The sequence below is a fragment of the Nothobranchius furzeri genome, chromosome 13 (genome assembly GCF_043380555.1).
Source record: "Nothobranchius furzeri strain GRZ-AD chromosome 13, NfurGRZ-RIMD1, whole genome shotgun sequence".
NCBI classification, from domain to species: Eukaryota; Metazoa; Chordata; class Actinopteri; order Cyprinodontiformes; family Nothobranchiidae; genus Nothobranchius; species Nothobranchius furzeri.
Window position 1 is genome coordinate 60,052,468 of NC_091753.1, and position 27,500 is coordinate 60,079,967.

Sequence of the window (27,500 nt, forward strand, 5' to 3'; positions counted from 1 at the left end):
ATTAGTGATTGATTACCTGGTAGCCCAGGGAGCGCTCTCTTCCTTGATGGAACCAGGCCTAGCTGCTCCTCTGGAGATCAGCTGGGATGGCCCAGGCCCCACCGCTACTTCACAACAGGTGTCGGGGAGTGAAAGTGATAATTGTGAGGGTGATAAAGCTGCCATCCAAACCCCTTCACCTCCCCTCCTCCTCCTCAGTCCCCTGGGAGGGGAAGTCCAGAAGGAGCCCGACTTAAACTGCGATTGGCTCATCTCCAGATAGAGCTTTCTCTCCTGGCCCCTCTCATCAGCCTCTAAGTTGAACTTGAATTATGCAGACTCGAAATCGAAACAATTGCTGAGACTGCAGTACGCATCAGACAACTGGAGCTGGAAGCCCAAGCCGAGGTGTCCTCGAGACGGGAGACAGAAGCACAAAGCCGTGCATTCCCAAAACGAGAGCCCGACTCCCAGACTCAACTGACTCGGAGCCAGGTCCAGGAGGCTTGAGCTGAACTGCCACAGAGCCGGGATCATCTGAAGGCTTCCCATGTGCCGTCTCTTTCGCAACCCCTAGACTTAAGTAAGTGCACGCCTCTTATGCAATCTGGCACCCAACCACTTTTCCTCTCTTGTTGCCTCCACTCTTCCACCTCCCAGCACCTTCTCTGCTTATGAAGTGAATGATGCCACCGAGTCACTCTGCTCCACACTCTGCTCTTGTCTTAATAACTTGTGTCCTTTAGCCACTAGACCTGCTAGATCCTCTCAGTCGCACCCTTGGCTAAATGATACCCTCCGGTCTCTACGCACCAATCTTAGAGCTGCGGAATGGAAATGGTGCAAAACAAGAGATCCTGGTGATCAATTGAAATTTCATGAATTACTGTCCTCATTCTCTGCCAGCATCACTGATGCAAAGAAAGCTTTCTACACTGACAAAATTCTCAGCTCTACTGACTCTCAGAAACTATTTTCAACATTCAAAACTCTGCTCACCCCTCCATCTCCACCTCCAACCAACAATCTATCAGCTGACTCCTTTGCCTCATTCTTCACTGACAAAGTGGCAGCTATAAGCAAACAGTTTACTCAACTGGCCACTCCTGAACATTCACTCCCACAAACTCCTTCTAGCCCAACCATCTCAAGCCCTACTGCTTCATTTTCCTCTTGTTCCCCTCTCACTGAGAACTGTGTGTCCAAGCTTCTCACGTGCAGCCGCCCTACTACATGCCCACTGGACCCCATTCCGACTAAGCTGCTCCAAGCTATTGCTCCTACAGTAGCCGCAGCAGTCACACATGTGATCAATGCTTCACTGACATCCGGTACATTTCCCACCTCTCTCAAGCATGCTCAGGTTAAACCACTGCTAAAAACAAAACCCATCTCTTCCTCCAAATCATGTGGAGAACTACCGACCTATCTCCCTTATCTGTCCAAAATCATTGAAAGGGTGGCTTTCAAGCAGATCACAGAATACCTCTCACAAAACTGTCTGCTTGACCCTTACCAATCTGGGTTCACAAAGGGCCACTCCACTGAAACTGCTCTGTTAGCAGTGACGGGATCCTTAAAAGAAGCTAGAGTGACTGCCAAATCCTCAGTGCTTATCCTGCTCGACTTATCGGCTGCATTTGACACTGTCAACCATGGCTTCCTTTTGTCCACTCTCTAGCATGGGTATCACAGAGAAAGCACACGCCTGGTTTGAATCGTACCTCACAGGACGATCATTCAGTGTATCTTGGCTTGGACAATCCTCTACCGTGCACTATCTTGCCACAGGAGTCCCCCAGGGCTCTGTACTAGGACCTCTTCTCTTTGCCATATACACCACCTCACTGGGTGAGATCATTCGATCACATGGCTTCTCCTACCACTGCTATGCAGACGACACCTCTATCTGTCATTTCCACCAGACGACCACACTGTTTCTGCACGAATATCAAACTGTCTCTCTGACATATCAAAAAGGATGGAATCCCACCATCTCCAACTCAACCTCTCTAAAACTGAACTACTTGTCATCCCAGCAAAACCATCCATACAGCACAATATCTCAATCCAGAATGACTTCCTATCTCTGGCTCCTTCAAAGGCAGTTTGAAATCTGGGTGTTGTGATTGATGAACACCTGACCTTTAAAGATCATGTTGCCTCTGTTGCTCGTTCATGCCGCTTTGCGCTGTATAACATACGAAAGATCCGACCATACCTAACACAACATGCCACCCAGCTCCTGGTGCAATCTATTGTCATCTCCCACCTCGATTACTGCAATGCCCTTCTAACTGGTCTTCCAGGCTGTACTGTGAGACCTCTTCAAATGGTCCAGAACGCAGCGGCGCGTCTGGTCTTCAATCAGCCAAAAAGAGCACACGTCACCCCTCTGTTCATTGAGCTCCACTGGCTACCGCTAGCAGCACGCATCAAATTCAAACTGCTAACACTAGCATACAAAGTCCGAGATGGTACGGCTCCCATCTACCTGAATCCTCTTGCAAAGGCTTACGTCTCAGCCCGGCCGCTCCGGTCATCACAGGATGGTCGGCTAGCAGTGCCTACACCACGCTCAGGACAATCCAGACTCTTCTCATGCATCGTTCCACAAATGTGGAATGACCTACCAAGCACTACCAGAACAGGGGCTTCCTTTTTGACTTTCAAGAAACTCCTGAAGACCCTGCTCTTCAGAGAGCATCTTCTAAACTAGGACCCTCCCTGCACCCATCCCCCCTCTGTACCGTCCACTCCTTGTTCCCTCCTCTCCATGATTCATCATGCTGCCTCACTGCCACCTACGACTGACTGGAAATTGTTGTTGTTGTTGTTGTTAGCCTCAAGGACAACATGCCGATTATCACTTGTAAGTCGCTTTGGACAAAAGCATCTGCTAAATACATCAACATATTGCCAAAATTTAGGGAAACCGAAGTGGACGGCTACTTCATGGCTTTTGAGCGGATTGCGACTGCTCTTCGGTGGCCGCGGGATGCGTGGCCTCTAATGATGCAATGCAAACTGAGCAGCAAAGAGGTTGGTTTTGTGAAGACCTCCTCCTCTCCTGAGGAAATAAGAGGAAAAGGAGACCTCCCAGACCCGTTTTAACCCTTTATTCTCCTTAACTGGGGACTCTGAGGCAAAGAAGCCGATCAAAATATTAAGAGACATGGGAGCATCCCAGACTTTAATGCTAGAAAACGTGTTACCTTTTTCATCTGTGAGCGCTGCTGGATCTTCTGTTATTCTGCAAGGTGTTGAAATGGGATGGCTACCCACTCCTGTGCACTCGTTGTTTCTCAAGTGTCCTCTTGTGAGTGGGACGGTTAATGTTGCGGTGTGTAAAGAACTGCCCATCAAGGGGATTGATGTCCTCCTAGGCAATGACTTGGCCGGAGGACGTGTTGTTCCTACATTAGAACGGCGACAAACCCAACGGCCATAACGGCAGCCTCCACCAGCAGGTGCAGCAACGCGTTCACAGGCCAAAGCGCCAGTGACTCCTCCCTGGAGGATTCGGTTTAGCGAACTCTTTTTAAAGATGAGGACCAGGCTGCCCTGCAGAGACGGGTGATTCCGTCAAGCTTTTGTTTACCAATTCTGACGGGTTTAATGTTTACAGTGACACTAATAATCAGGATTCTTTAACTCTTTCGAACAAATCAAAGCTAAAACTGCTGTTTTGTTTGTTTTTATTGTGTAAAAAAGAAAAAAGTACAAAATCCAAGGAAAATGTTACATGAGACAAAAACTGCAAACACAGTTTGACTGACACGCAGCTCCGCGAGTGGACCTGCTTCAGACGGGTGGCATCACAGCGGTTCTGCCCGTGGGATGGACACACGTCCAGGATTCAAACGTCAAAAATAACCAAGACATCTGAGTCAAACCCAAATCCTGACTGTGGCGTTTTGAGGCTCAAGTATGTTACAGCACATACGTGTTAACATGTTCAGTACCAGAAGGGTCCGACCCGCGGAGACACCAGAACCTGCTGCTTCACACACAGACTAGGAGAACCCGACCCTGACTTCAGACAACTGGCTGTTTTATTTGATCTGAACTCATCACAGCTGATTCATCACTTTCAGATGGGGACATTCATGCTTTCATCCTGCTGACTCAATCTTCCACACGTGGTCAGAGCCTAGAAAAATAAATTATTTTACATAAAACAAGCTATAGTTTCCAAAATAAATTACATTTTTGACTATTTCAGTTTTTTCTCCGACTACAATGAAAAAAAGAAAATGGTCAATACTTTACAAAAGGTCCAGATCTGGGAATACCTTCTCAAATCCACTGGATTTAACTTCAGACCCCCGCCCCTGCATCGCTCCGACCCGTCTCCCAGAGGAATATTTACAGCTGATCAGCTAGAGCTGAACCCAGAACCCAGGAACACGAGTGCTTCTTATGACCAGACTTTCAGGGCGAGCATCTTTACTCAGCAGGATTATAAAACCGAAGCACTTCGGGTCTGATTGTCGCCGTTCTGGAGGCGGAGCCCCGGCGGAAAGGCACCATGAAACAGATCGGTGAGGGGTTCGCTCTGAGCTGGACTTAAACCCAGAGTCCAGTTCACAGTTTCTAAAGAGAAGACCCAGGCTGCAGAGTCTGTCTCACACACACACACACATGCGCGCGCACGCACACACACACACACACAACTACCTGAGACGAGACAAAGACATAACAGAAGAATATCACAGATGTACAGGTGGTAACTGCTGGTCCGTCAGGTCCAGGCCGGACCAGCCGACTGACTGACGGACCACCAGGTCCAGATTCTACAGATCTTCCCCCCCACCCCACCCCATCCATAACCAAAGTCCAGCAGGAAGAGGTCAGAACCAGGCGGAGTCTGGATGGGAGGTCTACGTCCGCCTGCAGAGCGTGCTGAGTGCTTGGGTGACAAAGGTGAGGACTGCTCTGAAGACGTCCCTCCAGTCCTCCCAGTGGGGGGGTGCAGCAAGCTGGGACAGAGACAAACACCAGTTAGTCTGAGAGAAGGAGTCCTCATCTAAACCAGCAGGTCAGCGTGAACGAGCTCAGGCGGACGATGCGTCTGGGAAAACTCGCACAAGCCTAACCCGAGCTGACCTTAGTTTATGGAATCATTATTATTATATTACCATTAATACTAATATATGATTATTGTTAATAACCATAAAATAATATTAATATATTATTATTATATAACAACTATATAATAATAATAATATTACCATTAATACTAATATATGATTATTGTTAATAACCATAAAATAATATTAATATATTATTATTATATAACAACTATATAATAATAATAATATTACCATTAATACTATTACCATTAATACTAATATATGATTATTGTTAATAACTAAAATAATATTAATATATTATCATTATATAACAACTATATAATAATTATAATATTACCATTAATACTATTACCATTAATACTAATATATGATTATTGTTAATAACTATAAAATAATATTAATATATTATTATTATATAACAACTATATAATAATTATATTACCATTAATACTAATATATGACTATTGTTTAACTATATATTAATGTATAATTATTATTATTATATAACTATATAATAATTATAATATTACCATTAATACTAATATATGATTAATGTTAACTATAAAATAATATGAATATATTATTATATAACAACTATATAATAATTATAATATTACCATTAATACTAATATATGATTAGTATTACTATAAAATAATATTAACTCATTCGCTGCCAGCGTTTCTCACCGTTTTTACTGTTTTTTTAAGAGTCACAGAACGTTGCACGCTAGCATGATGTCGATGCCAAAACAACCAAAACAAAGCGGAGACTCACCTCTTACATCAGGAAGAGTCTGCGTGTTTTGAGCGTTATCCGTTCTTTCAGAACCCGTTGTTGAATTGTGATCAGCAGACGCTTTTCCGGATCGCGCCTCACTTTTTTTTACAGGAACGGCCCAAAACGATCTCCAAACACATGGATGTTCTGCTTCCTGATCACGTGATCTGTGACGTATGCGGATGAAGATCGGCTTCAGCGCTGAGATGTTTGTTCTCAGCACGGGGGCTCGTTCCGATGCTCAAACAGTAAAAAAATGCAAATGACGTCGTCATTGGCAGTGAACGGTTGGATCTAAAATGACGACTTTAGTCGTCAATGGCAGTGAATGCGTTAATATATAATTATTATTATTATATAACAACTATATAATAATAATTATAATTTACCATTAATACTAATATATGACTATTAATAACTATAAAATAATATTAATATATAAATATTATTATTATATTACCATTAATACTAATATGATTATTGTTAATAACTATAAAATAATATTAATATATAATTATTATTATATAACTATATAATAATTATTATAATATTACCATTAACACAAATATACAATTATTGTTAATAACTATAAAATAATATTAAAATATAATTATTATATAACAACTATATAATAATAATCATTATATTACCATTAATATTAATATATGATTATTGTTAATAACTATAAAATAATAATTATATATAATTATTATTATATAACTATATAATAATAATTTTAATATTACCATTAATACTCATATGATTATTGTTAATATCTAAAAAATTAATATACAATAATTATTATTATAACTATATAATAAAAATTATTTGATATTTAAGAATATTTCTATGATTATATACTAACAATAATAATTATTATATAAGTATTATTACTATTATATCATTATTGTTATATTAGAGAATTAAAAACACAACTATAAAGGACAGAGAATGGTTCTGCAGCCCCCCCACCCCATCCAGCATGTTTTAGTTGTTTCTCTGCTCCAGCTCACCTGCTGAGTAACAAACAGCAGGTGAGCTGGAACACAGGAACCAGAGAAGATGCTGAATGGTGGTTCTGGAGGACCAGCTGGACTCCCGCCCAGCCTCTCACATCCACGCAGCACAAAGGGATGAATTAACGCTGCCATAAACACCTCAGAACCACAAGTCAACATTTGGCCCCTAAAGCTTCGGTCCCGCCCTTACTGCTCTGCAGAGGACTGTGGCGTTGAACTCGTCTCCGACTGTCCTCAGCTGCTGCGCCACTCTCAGGACGTCCAGCTCCGGCACTGCCACTCCTCCAGGGATTTGAACCCTGGACGGGTGCTCATTCTGGGGCAGCAGGTCAGGAAGCGGTCCCCGTCTGCTGAAGACGTGCCGGGACTCTTCTTCTTTGTCTGAATCTGTGGCAGAAGAACACAAAATGGGATTGATCCCATTCTGTTAAGAGATTCCAGCAGGAAGGCTTCTACACTGAGATAGTCTTTACTGGACTTTAGGAGCCCAGCGGTGACTTGCTGTCTCTTCACACAGTAATCTTTTAATCTGCTTATTGAGTCTGGTGCTAGCATGAAGCTTCAGCCCGGGTCAGACACGAGACCCTCAGGTGACCAGACTGGAAGAGAGGGAGGGAGTGAGCGAGCGAGCAAAACAAACAGGAAGACCCTGGCCTGTTGCCAAGGTAACTCTGACTCACGGAGACGTCTGCACGTGATTGGAGGAGACTGCAGGGGGCTGAAATATGATAGGATGAGTGAGAAAAGGAGGCGGAGCTTGGGATGAACCTGATTTTTGGGCAGACAAGGTAACAGACCCCCCCACCCCCACTTCCTTAGACGAATCAGAGACAGGAAGTGTGAGAAAGGCGGGGTGGGGCGCCTCTGAAAACGACACCAGCACGGGCACGGCTCTGCGGTTGCATTGCTTCCTGTTTACACCGTTTGACCAGCTGATAAAAACAACAACAAGCTGAAGAACCGACCTGAGATTTTATAAACTCAAATAAAAGAGCAGAAATGGAGGATTTTACTGACTTTTGGTCACACGGACATTAAAATAATCGATTGACTTTGCTGACTGATGAACCAGCAGCTACGGCAGCAGAGGACGAGTCTGGACATGCCTGAGAGCACAGCTGGGGGGCGGCCCCAGCTCACCAGTAGAGGTCAAAGTTCCCTCTGAGGAATAATAATGAGCGTTATTGTCCAGGTACTGATGAGTCCGGTCCATCTCCGGTCGCAGGTCCCTGAACGTTTCCTGACCCGCTCGCCTCACGCCCGGACCACATGCTGTACGTCCGTTTAGATGAAAACTAACGACGGTGTTTCCACCACACCTGTCACGTATTTAGAGATTTATCAGCTTGTAAAAGTTAGTAATCAGACGTCAGCACGTCGCATATGTGACATCAGCACATAAGCTCCTCCCCCTAGCGTAGCTGCTACTCACCACATGACCAGATTTATGGTGCTTCTTCCCTCCTGAAGGAAGATTTGAAGTTTGCTGAACTTGCAGCCATTTCCCTGTTTTTCTCCGTGTCTGGGTCGATGACGTCACTTTTGTGAAGCACGTTTGTAGTCCTGGACTTATTTTCACACAACACCTAAAACAGCGTTTCCCCTGTTAGAAAATAAACGCGTTCTTTGGTATCAAACGCGTCTAAAATTCACGGACATCATGTGTGAAATGCGTGGGACATCATCACAATAGCAGTTTCAGCCCCGTTGACTTGCGTTCATTCGTTTGTTCTTGACCCGTGGTCTGGAAGGAGATGGGCGGGACTTAGGCTCCCTAACAACACAGTTGTATGACATCATCATGTCATCCTGTTCTGGGGTATGTCTGACGTCCCACCTGTACAACCTCAGCATCTCTGTTTGCCTGTCAGAACCAAACGTGGTCCTACCTGAGAGATCTAACGAGTCATTTATTTCCTGGCTACTCTCGTTCCTCTGGTTGGAGGGTGGTGCAGGTGCAGGTGGAGGTGTTGGTGACAACTGCTGGCCCTCTGGGTGAGGATACGACATCAGGTACAGCCGGTTTAGAGCCTGAAAAGGTTCCAGGTGATGCTGGTTGTGGCGGAGATGCACAGCGCCGAGTCCGATCCCACTCCTGCTGGTTCTGGCAGCTGCCGTGAGCATGTTGGGCCAGGTGTGGAGGGGGTGGGGCACCTCCATGCTGCAGGTGCTGTGACATGGTAGAGGGCTGTTTCCTCCGGTTTCGTTGTCTCTGACTGTCTCTGCCCGGGCCATCTCAGTGGTAGCCTGGAGGATAAATCACACACCTGCATTAAAACGAGTAAAGGTGACCAGGTGGAGGTGTGCTGAACTGTTCTCCGTAAACGTTTCTGATGCATTTGTATGAAAACCTTGGTGCCTTAATATAACCTCTCTTGTTTCTCTGGCTGTAAAACACCAAGAGCATCCTGAAGCTGGACACAGACACGTGATCACAGCCGCAAGAACATCTGATCGATGACCTCATCACGGACAGCCTGCTACTCTCCTCTCGGCCACCAGAGGGCAGCAGCAGCAACAGACCGTCTTCTCAGAGCACGAGACTTGTGTTTGTAAACAAATCCGTGCCCAGCGGACACGAGGGCGCATGCGCTGGAAACAACAGTCGTCAGTCTAAAGAAATTTACGTGCAGCGAAATTTGTCTTTTTTACAAGAACATCAAACAACGTTCCGCTGAGGCCGATCGGGACGTTTGATCTCCGATACGATGTAAAAGGATAAAATCGTCGTTGATCTTCCTTATTTTAGCCGCTGGTGGTGCAACATGTCCGGGCATGTCCAGCCCATCGGTCCGGCCCCGAGCAGACAGACGGGCCCGCAGAACATCCCGAGGCTTTTTAAAGCTCTACCATAGAAAAAGTCACGATGTAAGAAAATCAACAATTATTACTCCCGGAGGGGGGGTCATCCAGCTGTGCAGCTGAGATGATGCAACTTTGCGCTACCGAATCCAACTCCTTCCGCAGCAGAAGGCTGGGTTTGGCGCACTTACCCTGTGAACGTGATGCTCCGCGGTGAGGCTGTCTGCACGTCTGAAGCCGACGGTGGGAGGTGGACATCAGACTAAAGTAAATAGTCCCCAAGACAGCAACGGCCTCTGATGACGAGCGTCCACTCAGCAGAAGCAACGAGCCACGCGTCATTCCATTTCCGGTGCTTCAGAGTGGGAGAGTTTTGTGTCTGAAGCTGATTATTGATCATCTACTGGAAAATAAACGAGGTCTGCAGGTCTGGGACGACGTCGGTCCGAACTGACGGGTCTCGGCGCGAGCCAGCTGCTTTTATTTCCGAACTGCTCCATTGAACCCATTTAGCGCAAACTTCCGTTTTGGTCCTTCAAAATAAAGCACATTTTGTTCCTAAAGGAAAGCAAGAAACATCTGCAGAGATAAACTAATACGTACACTGTAAATAATTTCTTTTTTAACGATGTAAGAGAGAAATTAATGTTTGAGGAAAGCCTCAAGATGACCCACAAAAATAACTGCGTCTTTATACATTTTAAAACAAGTTAACAGATTAAAAAGCTGTGATTTTATTTCAGGAAATACTAACAAATTTTAAACTGCTAATTAACAAAAAAATATCAATCTGAAATAATCCCAATTAAAAAATAACACATTTTATGTTCACTCATGAAGATAATCAAATCATTTGGGTTTTCATCTCTGACGTAGTTTCCCCCTTAAATAAATGTGGTGTTTAAGCTGATTTACTGAAGTTTTCTTGATGTTGGTTTTGGTACATGACGTTCTTGTCATAACAATGCTCTTATTTTGATGGGTGTACAACAGGAAGTGTGCTGTATTACACAAGTGCTGACATGCTTTTCTGTCAGGATTCAGAATGGTCACACACACACACACGCACGCACGCACACACACACACACGCACACACACGCGCGCGCACACAAAATGATCCTGAGTGAGTTGTCATCCTTCAACCTCTGCAAACCCTAAGTCCAGCAAATGCAAAATAAAAACATGCATTTATTTCTTTAAAAGTTATGAAGTGAATGGGAAAACTGTACGCCCATAAACCTTTAATTTTAGTTTCCTCCTTACTTCACCTGGGCTCAGGTTCATGACACACCTCGCTCCCTCAACAAAAACCAACGTCAAAAACTGCCTAGAAACGACGCAATCAGAAATATAAAAAAAACAAATCTTTCACAACAGCAACCAATAATATTCAATGGTTGAGACTTTACATTTGAAAGAATGTCAATGATTCCTTAAAGGTGCATGAAGTAAGAATGACACCCTGTGGTCAAATGTGAGTACTGCAGCCCACCTATGTACGAAACCTAGTCCTCTGAGCTACTGTTGCTAGTGACAGGTCAGCACCTGAAGGTTCCAGGTCACGACTGAAGACGAGTCACACACAGTAAGTAGATAAGTATGTCGAGTTGTCTGTAAAATGAAAAAGTAGTTTGAGATATTTTGAGAGTCGACTATCTGCTTCTAATTCACCATTAGCATTGTTAGCTCAACGTTAGCCTCTAGCCTGTGTAGCATTAAGGATTGACGACATATGAATTACGGTTGTTTTTACACAACAATGCAGCCATTTTGCCACAATGCCGTGGTTGCATCAGGCAGTGTCCGGTCAGACCGTGGCGGTAATGTTCTTTCATTTTATTCTAGTTATTTTTCTGGACTCTGATCATGTTAAGTAGCACTTTGAGATTGTGAAATATAACGTGATTAATAAATGAAATCTATTAATAGTAATAATAATAATATTTGTTATTGTCGGTCCACTGATCTCAGGCTCAGGGGGAGAGAGGTCCAGAGTCTGGTTGAAGATTACAGTAATAGCTTACTGCCTTTGTGTGTGTGCCTGTACTGTTATTGTTTTCCTACTGCCTTTCCCTAAGTGTGTGTGCTGCTGCATACACACATCCAGTTTTATAACGTTCTGAGCTGCTGACTCTATTTCAACAGCCGTTTCTTGCTCTCCACAGCCAAAGGTTCTTGGTTTTTGTTGATAAGCAGGTCTTCAGCTGCAGCAGTCTGATGCTGGAGAACGCTGCATAACATTAGCATCCTAAGTAACCTTAGAAACCCCCACCATCTCGACCCCTGACCCCCAGCTCATTGTCTTTGTGAAACAACTCTCAGCTGCAGGCCATGAGATGAGCTGTGGGTCGGAGGACCCCCCCGCGCACGCGCGCACACACACACACACACACACACACACACACACACACACACACACCCTTATTTGGGTTGGAGGGGGTAAATGTGGGGTTCTCTCTCAGGTACATGCCCGGGCGAATATCCTCTGGTTAGGAGACTTGAAGAAGAAGAAGAAGAAGAAGAAAATATAATTTCTATAGCGCCTCTCAAGATAAAAATCACGAGGCGCTTAAGCATAATTCTGCGCACACGAAGACGCATAAGAGACCTGGATGATGAAGCTCAATGGTTAAAGGAATCACTGAAGAGGTGTGAAGCGCTCCGTCGAGCGTCTAGGCGGTACCGTAGGAGGCGAGCTGCCGTGGTTCGCCGCATGCTACAGGAACGAGTTATATAGGTGCGCACAGCGTCCCCCGGTCCCCTCCCCCTTGTCCGGAACTCTACCTCACCAGTCTGAAGCAGCCACCCTGTCCGTAACAAGTCCGGACCTGTTACTAGGGGCTTCGTCCGGTTTAATTCCAGAACACGTTATCCGGATGTTTGTATTCAGACACAAAGGTCTTACGGACAGAGTCCGGAACATTTCCGATTTTCATGGCCTGTCTGAAGGGGGCTTAAGAGAGTCTCTGACTTTGGGAACCAGCTTGTCTGGGGCACAGATGAGGATCTCAGTCTTATCTTCATTCAGCTGAAGAAAGCTCCCACCATCCAGGTGTTGATAGAGTCTAAGCAGGTGTGTAACAGCTGCAGCTTAGACATCTCATGGGGCTTAAAGGAGATGTACAGTTGGATGTCATCTGCATAAAGATGGTAGGAGATTCCTTTGAAGGAGCTCAGGACATGCTGAAGAGGAAGCAGATAGAGGAGGAAGAGCAGAGGCCCCAGCACAGAACCTTGTGGGACACCATGGGTAAGAGAGGTGGTGGAGGACCTAAACTTGGAGACGGCCACAGAAAAGGAGCGCTCAGAGAGATAAGAGGAGAACCACTCCAGAGCAGATCCTGATAGGCCTACCCAGTCTCTCAGCCTCTCCAGTAGCAGGTGATGGTCAACAGTGTCAAAGGCTGCAGTCAGGTCCAGCAGGACCAGAACAGAACAGTCCCCTGCATCACTGTGGGTCAGAAGGTCATTAGAGACCCTAAGAAGAGCTGTTTCAGTAGAATGAGCTCTACGAAAACCTGACTGGAAGCTATCATAGATAGCTTTGAGTCATGTGTGGTGGTCACCAGATACTCATCAGATAACAAATTTAACACAAACTGAAAACTGTTGTTTACTTAGATAAATGCTGTTGATTTCATATCATGAACTGAATATAATCTTTCATCTATTACGCTTTTACACATCTGCTTTGTTGTTAGGTGCATACGTTTAATTTAAAAACCTGCCAATGGGAACTTTTTATCTAACCTTTTTCTGGTAAAAACAAATGGCCAGAAATAGCAACGTTGTTGATTATTAAAGGTGCAGTATGTAAGAATATGATGATTTTTACAGTGAGAAAATCAAAAGAGTCTGATGTTTCAGTCATTTAGGAAGGAAGTTTCCACTGAAACATATTTCATATCCAGCTGCTGGGTTGGGGTTAGGGTCAGGAAGGAGGGCCATAACGACTGTTTACCGTCAGTGAGTGTGTGTGTGTGTGTGTGTGTGTGTGTGTGTGTGTGTGGCTGCAGCTCCCATAACCAGTTTAAACAGTTATTTAAACTGGTTGCAGTAACCAGATTTACCACATGATGTCATTTTACTTCATTTCTACATAATGCACCTTTAAAGAAATAGCCACCAGTAGGTTTATTTATAAAAATATTTTCAGTGATTTCTATCCTTCAAAGTCATTCCCACATTTCAGTTAATGTGGTCTTTTAAATGTTTCAAACATCAGCAACAGAAAATTATTCACCAATCAAAAAGAATCTGCAATCAATAATTCGATTTAATGCTTATTTGATCTGGTTTCTCAGTCAGAGCTGAGAAGATAAATGATCCTGAGGGAGGATGGACAACAATCAGATCTTCAAAACTAGAGAGATCAGCTTTTAAAGGTTTCACTGAGATGCCTTCAGAAATAAAGTGTGATGTCATCAAAATTCCTGCAGCCGAGGAGCGAGTGCCTGCTCAAGGACCCGTTTCAGGTTTCACACCTTCACACTCAGAACACCTGCTGGTGCCAATCGGTGACTGATGCCACCTGTGATGAAGTCAGCTGCCAGGTTTCTGGTTGCATACCTCTTCATCAGCATCGTTTACTCTCCTGCAACGTGTGAGCGTGCATCAAGAGGCTAATTCACTGTAACCTGAGCGCATAGACTATGTGACCGCACTAGATAAGGTGTACACACACACACACACACACACACACACACACACACACACACACACACACACGCACGCACACACACACACACACACGCGCACACACACACACACACACACACACACACTGAGAAGTTACCTGTGTAGCAGGTAAGCATGTAAAGGAGATCTGCTGCCTCGGGTCTCGTTCCTGCAGTGAAGCGGGTCAGAACTTCCTGCCTGTTTTTGTTTATGTGACAACAAATATAATGTGTGACCAACGTTAGGCTGTTTTCACTGCTGACATCACTGAGGAGGTCAAAGTTCCTCAGCAAGGGGCGAGGTTGTGTGGGGTTGCAACATGAGGGGCAGTTACACTGGCCTGGCAGACCAGGGCGGGGGCACCACGACACCACCCCGGTAAACTATTCAGGGGTTCTGGAGTGGAGGGTCCCACGGATTGTCCAACCTCGGATTCAGGAGGAAAAATGTGGCAGAGCTGTGATTTTCAGGGAAAAACAAAAGCATCTGCTGGTTTGTGAAGAGAGAAAAGGTGTCTGAAGATCAGCACCATGACCTCATCCAGGTTCCTCCAACAGAGACGCACCGCTGGACCCGCGGCGTGAGCATGTGAGTGTTTCCCAACTAAGTCCCTGTTGTGATAAGTTGGGTCAACGCAGCGTGGAGGAATGTGCTTCTGTAGCACATCACGACTGTTCACACACGACTAAAGCTTTATCGTTGCTGAAACACTTCTGTAGGTCTGAGTCTCAGGTAAGTAGCAGAGTCTCACTTTGACTAAAGGTCCAGAAGTTATTCTGAGGAAGCATGCGGTGACCGTAGGAAGAAAAAACAGCTTTTTCTGCCATGTTGGATTTTTGGAACCTGTGAATAATTGCAGCTGATTTTACAGCATCGTAGCCCTAACCCTAACCCTTATTACAGGCCAACGAATGAAAGAGATTCGTGTCCGTCTAACCCTCCGACTCACCTCTTCAGCCTCATTCTGGCCACAAATGAAATCCACCAATCTGGACGAAGCTTTTGTTCTTCCACTGTTGAAAGGTGGTGACCCAACACTTTTGAACAATTATAGACCGATTTCCAGATGATCCGCTCCGGCCAAACTTCTGGAATCACTCGTCCAACTAAACAAACTTCTTTCTGGTAATAAGATTTGATCTGATTTTCAGTCCGGCTGCAGGAAGCAACGCGGTGCAACCGCTGCTGCATTAAAGGGGTCCGTGACATCATAGCATCCCTGTGCAGCTCTGTCATGGACCTCGCTAAAGCCTCTGATGCTGTGGGTCACACTGGTGGAGCACAGACATCGCTGCACGTGGACCTGCACACCAACTCGGGCTCCATGTGTGCAGGTAGACGGACTCTTATGGGCTCAGCTTCCTTCTTGTTTGTACATTTCCCACCAATCTTCTGATTCCTGCTGTGTTCCTTCTGCTGACCCGTTTCTACGGTCAGCTCCGAACTGAAACGGGAAAAGAGGTTTTCCGTTTGCTGCTCCTGTTTGGAAGCTGGTCTCTTTCAAACGGCGTTGAAACGTTCAACACGCGGTCAGAAGAACCTGCAGCTGCTTTGATGATTGTAACGTGCTGTTCCTATATTTTTATTTGGTTTGCTGGTTTTAACTCTGCATGCATGGATGAAAGCTGTAACTGGTGTGTGCCCTGCTTGTCCTGGCCGGGACGCTCTCGCAGGAGACTTTAATCTCAACGAGACTCTCCTGGTTAAATAAAGGTTGTAATCATAAAAAAGGTCGAGAAAGGACGCGAGACTTTGTGTCTGAACTTCTTTCTTATATAAACAAAGTGATACGAGTGAATTAGCATCAGAAAGAGGCAAAAACCTGAGTTCACCTTAATAAAGCGGCTTCAGCAGCTGTAACATCTGCCTGGTGACCCCCCCCCCCAGCCCCCCAGGTGCTGGCTGTTCACATCAACAACACAAACCATCATCACTTTCCTCTGCGTGATCTGACACTCCAGGGTTCTCATGTCGTCCCGGGAGACTGTGCTGTTTGGCTCTGACAACAATGAGCTCATACCGGGTCGGATCCACCCCCCGCCCCCGGCCCCGCCCCACCGCTTGTATCCAGGCTGAAAGGGGATCCACACCTCTACACCGGGACACCGTCTCAAACCAGCACGTGGTGCCACAGGATAATTAAAGCAGCGCTGATCTGGAGAGCTGATTCTGCCTCTGACCTGCATCCCTCAGATGAATGAGTCAGGAGGCAGCTGGATGGAGGCTTCTGTGGAGCGTTTGTCTCTAACGGTCCGGGAGTTTGTTAACATCAACTCTACTTTAGTCTAAACCTCTGTGGTCTGAACCAGATTAAGATGATTTATTCTTCTATAATTTACCATCAGGGACGGCAGCAGCTCAGGAGGTAGAGCGGGTTGTCCTGTAATAGGAAGGTTGCAGGTTTGATCCCGGTTCCGGTCTGAGAATGCTGCTGTTGTGTCCTTGAGCAAAACACTTAACCCGCCTCGCCTGCTGGTGGTGGTCAGAGGGACGGGTGGAGCCAGAGCACCCCAGGGCAGTTGTGGCTACACCTGTGTGTGTGTGTGTGTGTGTGTGTGTGTGTGTGTGTGTGTGTGTGTGTGTGTGTGTGTGTGTGTGTGTGCGTGTGTGTGTGTGCGTGTGTGTGTGTATGCGTGTGTGTGTGTGCGTGTGTGTGTGTATGCGTGTGTGTGTGTGCGTGTGTGTGTGTGTGTGTGTGTGTGTGTGTGTGTGTGTGTGCGTGTGTGTGTGTGCGTGTGTGTGTGTGTGTGTGTGTGTGTGTGTGTGTGTATGCGTGTGCGTGTGTGTGTGTGTGTGTATGCGTGTGTGTGTGCGTGTGCGTGCGTGTGTGTGTGTGTGTGTGTGTGTGTGTGTGTGTGTGTGTGTGTGTGTGTGTGTGTGTGTGCGTGCGTGTGTGTGTGTGTGTGTGTGTGTGTGTGTGTGTGTGTGTGTGTGTGCACTCAAGCATGTTGTGAGCTGGCGTTGTGATTTTGCACAACCTAGATGTATCGATCCTTCTGCTGACAAAAAAGTAACTAAGTAACTTTTCCTTTGAGTACATTTTATTTACAATACTTTTTACTTTTCCTTGAGTAAAAATTTTGTTAAATACTTTTACTTGTACTTGAGTAAAAAAAGTCATCAAAGTATTGGTACTTGTACTTAAGTAGGAAGTAGTGGTAGTTTTTCCACCTCTGTGTGACACAGGAGTGCTTTTGTCAGTGTAATCAATGCTACTGTTGGGCATGTCCCCTACAGGTCTCCACCTTTACCTTGGGCTCTCCTGTCTTCCTCCTCGTCAGGCGATGGCAGAGAAACGTCAGCTCACGTTTCAAGATCTTATCAAGCAATTAGCAAATCCTGCATGGTCATTACTCAGTGTCCTGCCCAACAACAGAGACTGTTTGTTTGTTGTTGTCCACGGAAACTGGGCCACGGGACAATCTGTCATCTCACCACAGAGTCAGTGAGGGTAAAACAATCACAGTGTTGGAAATATTACAATTTACCAGCATATTTAACATTTTACACCCATACTTTAGTATTTTTACACAAATCCTGAAAACTAACAGATCACTTAATTAAAAAACAACTAAAGCTCATTTTTAATCACCTTTTGTCACAAACATTTTTATTGTCTTGGTTCATAAAATAGTAAACTGTTTTGTATTAATTGAGTCTAATAAAATGTACATGATATCACTGGTTGGGGATTAGTGTCATATTAAAACATATTTACCTGATTACTAGTATATTTATTATTATTGTTGTCGTTGTTGTTGTTATTGATAACAACAACAATAATAATAATCATCATCAATCAATTTCCCTCTGGGATTAATAAAGTATTTTTGAATTGAATTGAATTGAATTGAATCATTAGTAGTAGTATTGTACTTAGGGAATCTAAGATGCTAAAATTTTCTGTCATCTTCAGGACAGCAATCTTATTGCCTCTCTGTCTTTCACAAAGCTCGACTGGAATTGCTGATCATTTAAATATGTTGTTTTCTCCAGACAATAAAGCATCTTTTTGCAAGGAGGAAAGTTAAATGTTTTTACTGAGAGAAGTCTCGGTTTCATCGTGCTAGCACCTCATTCAAGTTTAAAATGTCACATTCAGCAAACCGAGTTGCACATGTTGAGTTACTGTATAGTGATCCCCTAGGTAGAAATAATGGACAATGTAAGTTCACTAGAACAACACAGATTTGCACCACAATAATCTCATGATTCCATGAAAACAATGCTTGTATTCTTTATAAAATCTAATTTTCCTAAATAGCAAGATGAAAATTTTTTTTATATCCTAAATACTAATGAAGTCACCATCTGAATCAAATTTTGTTAACATGTCATAAAAAATTAATTCTAACAATTATGGACTTAATTCCTGATTAATTAATGCTTTTATTCATCTATACTACCTCCATATGATGTGCATAAAAATAATATTCAAATTACAAAATGTTTGGGTTTCATCCACTGACTCCATGGATCAGTTTTTGTGTGACTGTCCCTTTAAGAGTTTGGGCGGCAGCTTTTCCAGTCCGGTTGGGAGCTGTCCTCTTCTCCCCTCTAGTGGACAGTTTGCGAATCACACCTTCTTAAATTGAAACGTTGGGTTTCGGTTGCGAATTAACATCTCTTTGCCTAAACCAGTAAAACTGGTGCGGAAGAATGAAGGTCTAATGAAAGAACCTCGATGCTAGGCTAACTGGCTCGAGGTACGCTGCGTCTTTAAATCTGCTGAGAGGGTCTGTATTTGGCAGGAAGTTAGCTTTAGCCATCGTACGGTTCAATCATGAGGACACGCTAAGGAGCAGAAATAGGCAAGAAAGCGCCGAGTCTAAACAATCTTCTTACTCTTGTTACGAAGGTACGTAATTTGAACACGGAGTGTCACTAAACCCCGTACACGTTTCCGCGTTGGCTCGGCCTGAATAATGTCGGGTTTGTAACGTTGTACTATCATTTATTAGGAAGTTTGCGGCGCGTTTGGGTCGGCTCAGGGCGCTTGCGTCACCTCCCAGCAGACCTGATAACTAAACGCGTTATTGTTGCGGTGTGATAAAATGCGGGTCGGGTGTGATGCGGGATTCTGTTCCGTGTCGTCTCTGTTTCTGCAGTGACTCGGGTGTTTCCATCTTGCCTCCTGTTAGTACGCTTACAGACGCTTTAAAGGCGCATGAAGGACTCACCTACCTTCTCACGTTAACCCCAAAACATTCATTTGACAGAACTGGGCTCTAACAGGTCGATTAGCCACGAATGCGTTTGATTTATGACCCAGAAAAGTCGTTTGTGTGAAATATTCAGCAGAAGTCGGAGCTGTTGAAAACCATACTCAAAGCTGATCACGTGGGTGTTTTAGAGTTGTTCAGGTGTACACTTTAAAGGTAAGTGAACATGATCCCACCTGCCAACCAAAGTAAGCCAGTCACATCTGTCCCTTTAATGTGTCAGACCGCAGGTGAACGTCATCCAGGTCAATCCAGAGGACTTCAACTGAAGACAACTGCACTTCTTTGGCTTCTTGAAGACGTTTCGCTTCTCATCAAGGAGCTTTGTTTATTCTGACCCCCTCACACAAAAGACTAATCAGTGGTAGGGACGAGGGGTATTCGGAGATAGTTTCTGCTCTTTATGGGCTCGACACACGGGAGGCAACATCGCCTCTCCTCCATTTTCAATGAGAAATGCGTGACAAAGCGATAATTGCGGGTCTCCCTCCTACTAAACGAGACGTGAAAAACGTGCGTGTGAAATTTTGCGCTCGTGCACGTGTCGTGCACAGGCGACCCAGAGACGCGATCCCAGAAAATTGAAACATTTTCAACTTTTCATCGCTGTCGCCCGGACGAGGACCAGTTTGATTCACTAACCAATGAGCGGACAGGATGCTCCGTACATCTCCGAGCAAACATGGAGGAGAAGTTGATTATTATTATGTTTTATAGTAAAATCAGAAGTAAGATTTCACATAACTCTAGCAGCACCGTGTGAAACATCATATCTACCACTTTATTAACTCTGAACCGCTTAAATAACCTTAATTCCCTCCAACCTGACACAGCCAATCAAAACAACGGAAGTTTCAATTTCGCCATGGAACAGAACGCGTAGACGGCGTTGCCGCTGCCGCGGGTCGCCTCTGTGTGTCAGGTCCCTTGAGCAGCAACAGACGGCTACAGTTTATAAGCTTGACCCTCCCATATTCCAGTCAGAATCAACAAAGCTCCTCAAAAGAGAAGAAAAATGCCTAAAAAACCCCAAAGAAGTTCAGTTGTCTTCATTTGAACCCTTTTGGAGTAGAGTGGAACCATGGACGTAATTTTCACTTTAGAAGTGGGGGGGACACGGGGGGGGGGCGGTGGGAGGGGTATCTTTACAGTATGTTCTAATAGGAAACAGGCTTCAACACAAAAGGTTGTTTTCGGCTTGGTCCTAGAGCTCAACCAGTGTCAATTCAATATAGAGTAATATTGTTTTTGGATGGTAAAAAGTGCAGGGGTCAAAACTTGACTTTGGAAAAAGTGGGGGGGGGACAGGGGGGACATGTCCCCCTGTCCCCCCCCCCCCAAAATTACGTCCATGAGTGGAACATCAGGTCAAATAAAAAACGCTGAGTCAGGGAATGAGACGTTTAAAGTCTTACATAAACCAGCAAGTTTGATCCAGAAACCTTTTGATTTCAGGACCTTCTGAATCCACACATCTGCATCTGAAGACGCCAAAGGCAGCTATGGTGAGTGGGAAAACCAGTTCCAGGACACTAGGGACATTTCAGGGAATTTTAAAGTGTTGCATGAAGGTGAAAGTGTTACTTTAGCTCTTTGTCTCTAAGTAAAAGTCAAGTTTTGGTTCAGTTAGACTTTCGGAGCAGACAGACTTCTTCTACCCGCTTGTCCTTGTTTCAGTCTTCAGCAGTGGACCTGAAGACCAAGGAGGAGAAAGATGCAGAGCTGGACAAACGAATCGAAGCTCTGAGGAAGAAGAACGAAGCTCTGGTAAAGAGGCACCAGGTGGGGACATCTTGGATTTTAAATATTTCCTGCAGGTGTCTTAATTCATTTCTCCGCTGACTAATGAACTTTTGGAACTAGACTGGTGCAAGTTTAAGGTCAAACTAATGTGAATCATACTATTCAGACACAATAAGGATAAACAGACATCAGTAGCTTTATCAGTGTGTTTTATTTTCTAGACCTGATCTGGATCACTGTTAGAACACCAGTGTAGGAAGGACAAGACAAGGCCGCTTTAGTCATGTAGCACATTTCCTCACCTCTACTTTTATTTAAATAGCGCCTCACAGGCAAAAGCATGCCACCACGGCGCCTCACAGGCAAAAGCATGCCACCACGGCGCCTCACAGGCAAAAGCATGCCACCACGGCGCCTCACAGGCAAAAGCATGCCACCACGGCGCCTCACAGGCAAAAGCATGCCACCACGGCGCCTCACAGGCAAAAGCATGCCACCACGGCGCCTCACAGATCAATAAAGCAAAAAAACATAAAAACATTGGGTCAAATAAACAAGAATAAAACAATGGATCAGATAAACAGACAGATCATTAAAATTACCTTAAAAACCGCCACAGAGGTGGAGACCCTTAAGCTGAGAGCTAAGGACCTATGGTGCGGTATGGGGGCCAAAATTAAGACTACTGCCCAGCAGCAGGAGGCTATATAAATCCTGAAGCAAACTACCAACCTGATTAATGATAAGCTGGCGCCGGTGACTGAGAAATAGCACCTTTACCGGCGTTACTACTAGATACGCTAGGGACTAGCAGCCCTCGGCTGGTCATTGACTGGTTCACACACTCCCGCTGCTGTCTATTAGCATGGATAGGCTAGCGTTAGCCTGGATGGGCTGGTGTTAACATTGGAGAGTCTAGCCATTAGCCTAACCCTAACCCTAACCCTAAATGTTTCAAAAAGATGGCTTTGTTCGGGTTCACACCTTCACTTTGTTTATACTCATGATTTTATTTTCTACGTTTATCACTGCTATTGTTTTTCTGATGTTTTTATTGGTTAGATGTATTTGCCCTGATCTTTATCATGTTGTACAGTGCTTTGTGATTTATATCTGTGAAAGGCGCTCTATAAATAAACTTTTACTTACTTACTTACTTACTTACTTACTTACTAATAGACAGCAGCGGGAGTGTTTGAACCAGTCAATGACCAGCCGAGGGCTGCTTGTCCCTAGCGTATCTAGTAGTAACGCCGGTAAAGGTGCTATTCCTCAGTAAGCAGTGCCAGCCTCTCAGTTACCGGCGCCAGTTGATCATTAATCAGGTCGGTAGTTTGCTTCAGGGTTTATATAGCCTCCTGCTGCTGGGCAGTAGTCTTAATTTTGGCCCCCATACCGCGCCATAAGGACCTGCCACGGCAACGGCCCCATCACCACGGCAACGGCCCCATCACCACGCCTCTTTAGACGCGACGTTGGGACTGAGCAGCAGAAGGTTCTCATCTCATTTCCTACACAAGCTGCTGTTTGGGTCGCTGGCTGTAGAGCCGGCCCCTCCCCCTCCGGCTCGGCCTGTGTGACCGGGCGGGGGTTCATCACACCAGCGCTGTGTGTGACAGCACGCAGGTCGCACCTCAGGAACGCACTCACATTTTATTATGTTGTGCGAGGACTGCAGCCAAGGACTAAATTAGAAGATTGGGAGTTAGGAAGTTCATGCGAGGAAGTTTTGTGTCTGCAGGTTAAAATTGTGACTTTTAGAAAACATGAAACTGTACAAAAACTATAAAGTGAGCAAAAATATTTTTATGCGTTTGTGTGACCTCCCAGGCTGTGACAGTTTAACCCCAAAACAGGTCAAACGAACAGAAAACACAAAAAAAGAATAGATATAAAAGTATTTTTACATCTTTTCACAGTTCTGGTGGTGATGGTAAACCTGGCAGTGAAAGGGTCAAATCTCAGAAACACACATTATTATGTTTTGTTGGGGCTGAAGCCAAGGACGACGTTCATGAGAAGAACTGTTTGTGTTTCTGTCTCAAACACCAGAAAGGTCATAAAAGGGTTAAAATAAAAGGTCCTTCCCCGTGTAAACCAGGCTAGAGCAGCGTCACAGCTGTGCCTCGCACGCAGCACTCACTAGTGCTGTTCTGTTCCCCTAACAGGAAATACAAGAAGACAAGAAAAAGGCGGAGCAGGAGGGGATTGCCGTGACAACACCTCGGAGGCCCCGCCCCCATGACCCAGAGACAGACCGGAGGAAGATGGAGAAAGAGAACATCACGGTCACAGTAGACCTGTGTAAACCAGCCGGGGTGAGAACTGGCCCGTCTGCTGTACCCAGCATGCACCTGTCCCAACTGTAGAAGGTGTTTTCTGCTCGTCGCTACGTCCTACAGGTCCTGCAGCTCTTCTCTGCTGGACGAGTGTTTTTACTCTGAAACAAGTCCAGGTCTGCTTTTATACAGCAGCGTGTCAGAGCCTCCGAGAAGGAATACTGTCAAGCAGGAAGTTTCTAGATTAAAGCCAACATTTCATTTTCCTACTAAACCTGAAATATAAAGAATAAGATTGTAAATCTTTTTTAGTGATTAAATGTATTTTATATACAACATTACAACCTGGAGGGAACTTTCTGCAGCTGAATCTAACCCAAACCAGCTCTCACCCTGGATTCTCATGTCAGTTCTCTTGTTGGCTCTTCCTTCTTCCATCTCAGGAACGTTGCTAAGCTGAGTCCCATTCTGTCCCGCTCTGAACTTGAGACAGTTCTCCACACCTTCATCTCCTCACGCTTAGACTACTGTAACTCTCTTTTCACGTGTCTGAGCAGAACCTCCCTGAACCGTCTACAGGTGGTTCAGAACGCCTGTGCTCGGCTTCTGACCAAGTCCTCCAAACACACCCACATCACCCCGCTTCTCCTCCAGCTTCACTGGCAGCCAGTCAACTTCAGGGTTCATCCCTGGTTCTGGTCTATAGGGCCTTACATGGACAACAGGGCTGCACTTAACGACTATTTTAATAGTCGACTAATCGGATAATTATTAAATGTTTCTTAAGTTTAGCATGAGATTGCTTTAATTGTGTGAAAAATGATAATAAACACAAGAAAGACGGGTACTTCAATGGAAAATGCTCATTTTATTGAACTCTGCTGCTGATTGGCCGATTCTTACTAAAGTCAATAAAAATGCTGCCTAACACACATTAGGCACAGTGCCCAGCCAGTACAGACATAAATACATAAATAAAGTTAAAATACTTTTGTCAGACACAGTCGGGCATAACATTAAATCTCCTTTAAAAGTGAAAACACGTTTAAAAATGTCCATCCAAAACAAAACGTGTCGGCCTTCCTGTTATGGAAATCCTACCGAGGCGAGTCGGACTGGTTCATCCAGCTGCCCGACGTGCTTTCTCGTTAAGTGTTCTGCATCAGCGAGGTGCTGCCGCTACGAGAGGACTGCTTTATAAATAATGCAGGTCACCTTTTATTCACCGAATCCCGGCTAGAACGCTCCTAAACTTTAGATGTTTTGGTACGCGTAGCTGCGGTGTCGGACGCCGCCATTTCTGTTGGTTGGCGCTCAGCAGAGAAGCTGTTGCGCATGTGCGACTCTCAGCAGAGATTGTAATGAAGTGAGATGCCTCACTCTTTCGGAAAAACACATCTGGCGACAACGTCGACGATCAATTTCGACTATTTTTATTGCTGATATCTGTCGACAACGTTGACGAATCATTGCAGCCCTAATGGACAAGCACCATCTCACATTGGTGATCTTCTTAGTCCCTACACCCCCAGCAGGTCCCTGAGGTCCAGTGACCAAAGCCTACTGGTTGTGCAGCACCAGGCTAAAGGTCAAAGGTGACAGATCATCTGCTGCTGTGGCTCCCAGACTCTGGACCTCTCTCCCCCTGAGCCTGAGATCAGTGGACTCAGTGGTCTCCTTTAAAAAGTATTTTATGATATTTTTTGAATTAAAAAAATAATTTTTGTATTATTTGAATTTTTTGAGAGGCGTTATATAAAAGATAAGTTCCTATCTTCCTTCCTTCCTTCCTTCCTTCCTTCCAAATAAAGTGAAGCTAATTAGCATTTCTCTTGGCTCAGGTAGACGTTACAGAAATTGCGTTTTTATGGTTTGATTTAGTGATTTTGATCCTGTAATGGTTGCTTCCTGCAGGAGAAGAGAGTGGTGAATGACTGGAAAGCAGCAACACCCCGTGGAAGGAAAAGCTCTGAGGAAAACGATGACCACAAAGGGCCGAGTGATGACCTCAGCACCCCCAGGAGGATGGGTTCAGGAAGAGTGGGTCGGGGGGGTCCAAGAGGAGGTGGGGGTCGCCAAGAGAGGAGAGATTGGGAACCAAGAACACCAAGAGAGGGTGAGCCCGGAGGCCCAGGTCGCAGAGGAGGAAGGAGAGGAGGAGCAGGAGGAGCAGCAGGAGGAGGAGGAGAGACTCCTGGTGGGGTCGACAGGAAATCCAAGGTGAGAACTGGACGTTGGACTGAAATAGGGATTCTCAATATATCGGCATCAATATCGGTATCGGCCGGATAAGAACAACTGATATTTATTCAGTCTTGTTTCCGTATCTGTAGGGTGATGATGTGTAATTATTCAGTCGTGACAATAATAATAGTAATAATAATAGTAATATAATAGTAATAGTAATAATAATAATAGTAATAGTAATAATAATAATAATAATAATAATAATAGTAATAATAATAATTGTAATAATAATAATAGTAATAATAATAATAATAATAATAGTAATAATAATAATAGTAATAATAATAATAGTAATAATAATTATAATAATAGTAATAATAATAATAATAATTATTATAATAATAATAATAATAATAGTACATTTTATTTAAAAGTGCCTTTCAGGACACCCAAGGTCACTTGACAGTAAAACTACATGAAAACGTGTGATTAAAGCAGAACAGCCAGTCTGAATCACAAAGGTGTCTTTGAGCAGGAATGGGAGGAGAAGAGGAGACAGAACATCGAGAAGATGAACGAGGAAATGGAGCGGATAGCGGAGTACGAGAGAGGACAGCGGGTAACAAATCCACCGTTTTTATTCTCATAACTGCCAGAGCTGCTAAGACATGACCAGGCTTCCTGGTTCTCTTCAGGCGGATGGAGATAAGCCAATCCGGAATTTCCTGGATGATCCCAGACGTTCTGGTCCTGCTCCGGACATGGACCGAAAGGAGGGCAGCCGGAGACACATTCGGAATTGGGGAGGGCTGGATTTCGACAAAGTGAAGACGGGCGCGGAGCTAGAGAGAGAGTGGACCGTAAGGAGGATTGTTCTTTAGGCTTTTAAGGAGCTTTAGCACTCTTTTCAACCATCTTTGATCTGCAGAGTCGAAGGCCTGATGCCAAAGGCTCCGTGGACATGACCATGTCCATGACCGGCCGTGAGAGAGCCGAGTACCTGCGCTGGAAGAAGGAGCGCGAGCAGATTGATGAGGAGAGATTAGCTCGCCATCGTAACGCCACAGGGCAGTGGAGACGAGAGTGGGACGCACAGAAGACTGAGAACATGTGAGATTTGTTTGTGTGGTTCTGTCACAAGAACATTCTCCCCACAGCTCCACAAGTACGCGTCTGAGAGCAGAGGTCAGGTGTGTCCTGTGAGCAAACTGGCCCAGATCTTCTCAGATGTATGACGCCTCTGACCCATGATCAGGTCTTGGGTCAGAAAAGTTCTGACGCTCCTTCATGGAGGTCATCAAACCCACCAGACTCCGTCAAGCCACAAGCTGATTTTGATCGTAGAAAGACTAAATTTGGCTCAAGGCTGAAGGAGAAATCTTTTACTTCCTGTTGGTGGCATCAAACATGGCATCCGGGACGTGATCTGATTTCTTTATTTAACCAGATGAGTGTCCTGAGAACTCCTCGTTCAGAACGAGGACCTGGCCCAGAGGCAGCAGCAGACGCATAGTTAGCTTCACACCAAACAACAACAGATGAGAGAAAACAGACAACGGACAGTTCTCGTATTTAACATGTACGAGCACTCAGAACAGACTGAACAGTCTTTAACATTCAGAAGCAGGATCACCGATCAGAAACTATTGATCACCATGAATGATTGAAGGTAGATAATAGAATGTAGGTAGGGAGCTTCGGTGGTTCTGCAGCTCAT

The 27,500-nt window shown here is 44.8% G+C and overlaps 3 protein-coding genes across 7 annotated transcripts in view; 2 read left to right on the forward strand and 1 right to left on the reverse strand.

Moving 5' to 3' along the window:
• Positions 1-19, forward strand: part of sae1 (SUMO1 activating enzyme subunit 1) — a 17,382-nt gene extending 17,363 nt beyond the window's left edge. The window contains exon 10 of the mRNA XM_070543720.1: positions 1-19. This exon is cut by the window's left edge and continues 157 nt beyond it. The gene's annotated coding sequence lies outside the window, so the exon portion shown is untranslated.
• Positions 20-4,768: 4,749 nt separating this feature from the next.
• On the reverse strand, positions 4,769-10,060 carry bbc3 (BCL2 binding component 3). Its single transcript, XM_015950691.3, has 4 exons — positions 9,866-10,060; positions 8,762-9,119; positions 7,063-7,259; positions 4,769-4,961 (listed from the first exon to the last, which is right to left on the reverse strand). The coding sequence occupies exons 2-4, from the start codon at positions 9,105-9,107 to the stop codon at positions 4,863-4,865; spliced, it is 642 nt and encodes a 213-aa protein (XP_015806177.1). The 5' UTR covers positions 9,108-9,119; positions 9,866-10,060; the 3' UTR covers positions 4,769-4,862.
• An 8,880-nt stretch (positions 10,061-18,940) lies between these two features.
• The window catches only part of ccdc9 (coiled-coil domain containing 9), a 30,258-nt gene continuing 21,698 nt past the window's right edge, over positions 18,941-27,500 (forward strand). For 3 of the 5 annotated variants that reach the window (XM_054742266.2, XM_054742269.2, XM_054742270.2), the window contains exons 1-8: positions 19,079-19,210; positions 21,030-21,079; positions 21,252-21,356; positions 23,486-23,635; positions 25,511-25,816; positions 26,319-26,402; positions 26,479-26,643; positions 26,712-26,893. In XM_054742266.2, the coding sequence (XP_054598241.1) occupies positions 21,077-21,079; positions 21,252-21,356; positions 23,486-23,635; positions 25,511-25,816; positions 26,319-26,402; positions 26,479-26,643; positions 26,712-26,893 (995 nt within the window). In that variant the 5' untranslated portion in view covers positions 19,079-19,210; positions 21,030-21,076. Of the gene's footprint in view, positions 19,059-19,078; positions 19,211-19,591; positions 19,731-21,029; positions 21,080-21,251; positions 21,357-23,485; positions 23,636-25,510; positions 25,817-26,318; positions 26,403-26,478; positions 26,644-26,711; positions 26,894-27,500 lie in introns of those variants that run through there. The other 2 variants (XM_054742268.2, XM_054742267.2) reach the window with 2 other exon arrangements.

Excerpts from the sequence above, each read along its gene's own strand:
- bbc3 (XM_015950691.3), bottom strand. The coding sequence starts at position 9,107 with ATGGCCCGGGCAGAGACAGTCAGAGACAACGAAACCGGAGGAAACAGC. Across the intron at positions 7,260-8,761 it reads TGACTCGTTAGATCTCTCAG|ATTCAGACAAAGAAGAAGAG; the intron begins GTAGGACCACGT and ends CTTCTGCCACAG. Across the intron at positions 4,962-7,062 it reads CCACAGTCCTCTGCAGAGCA|CTTGCTGCACCCCCCCACTG; the intron begins GTAAGGGCGGGA and ends TCTCTGTCCCAG.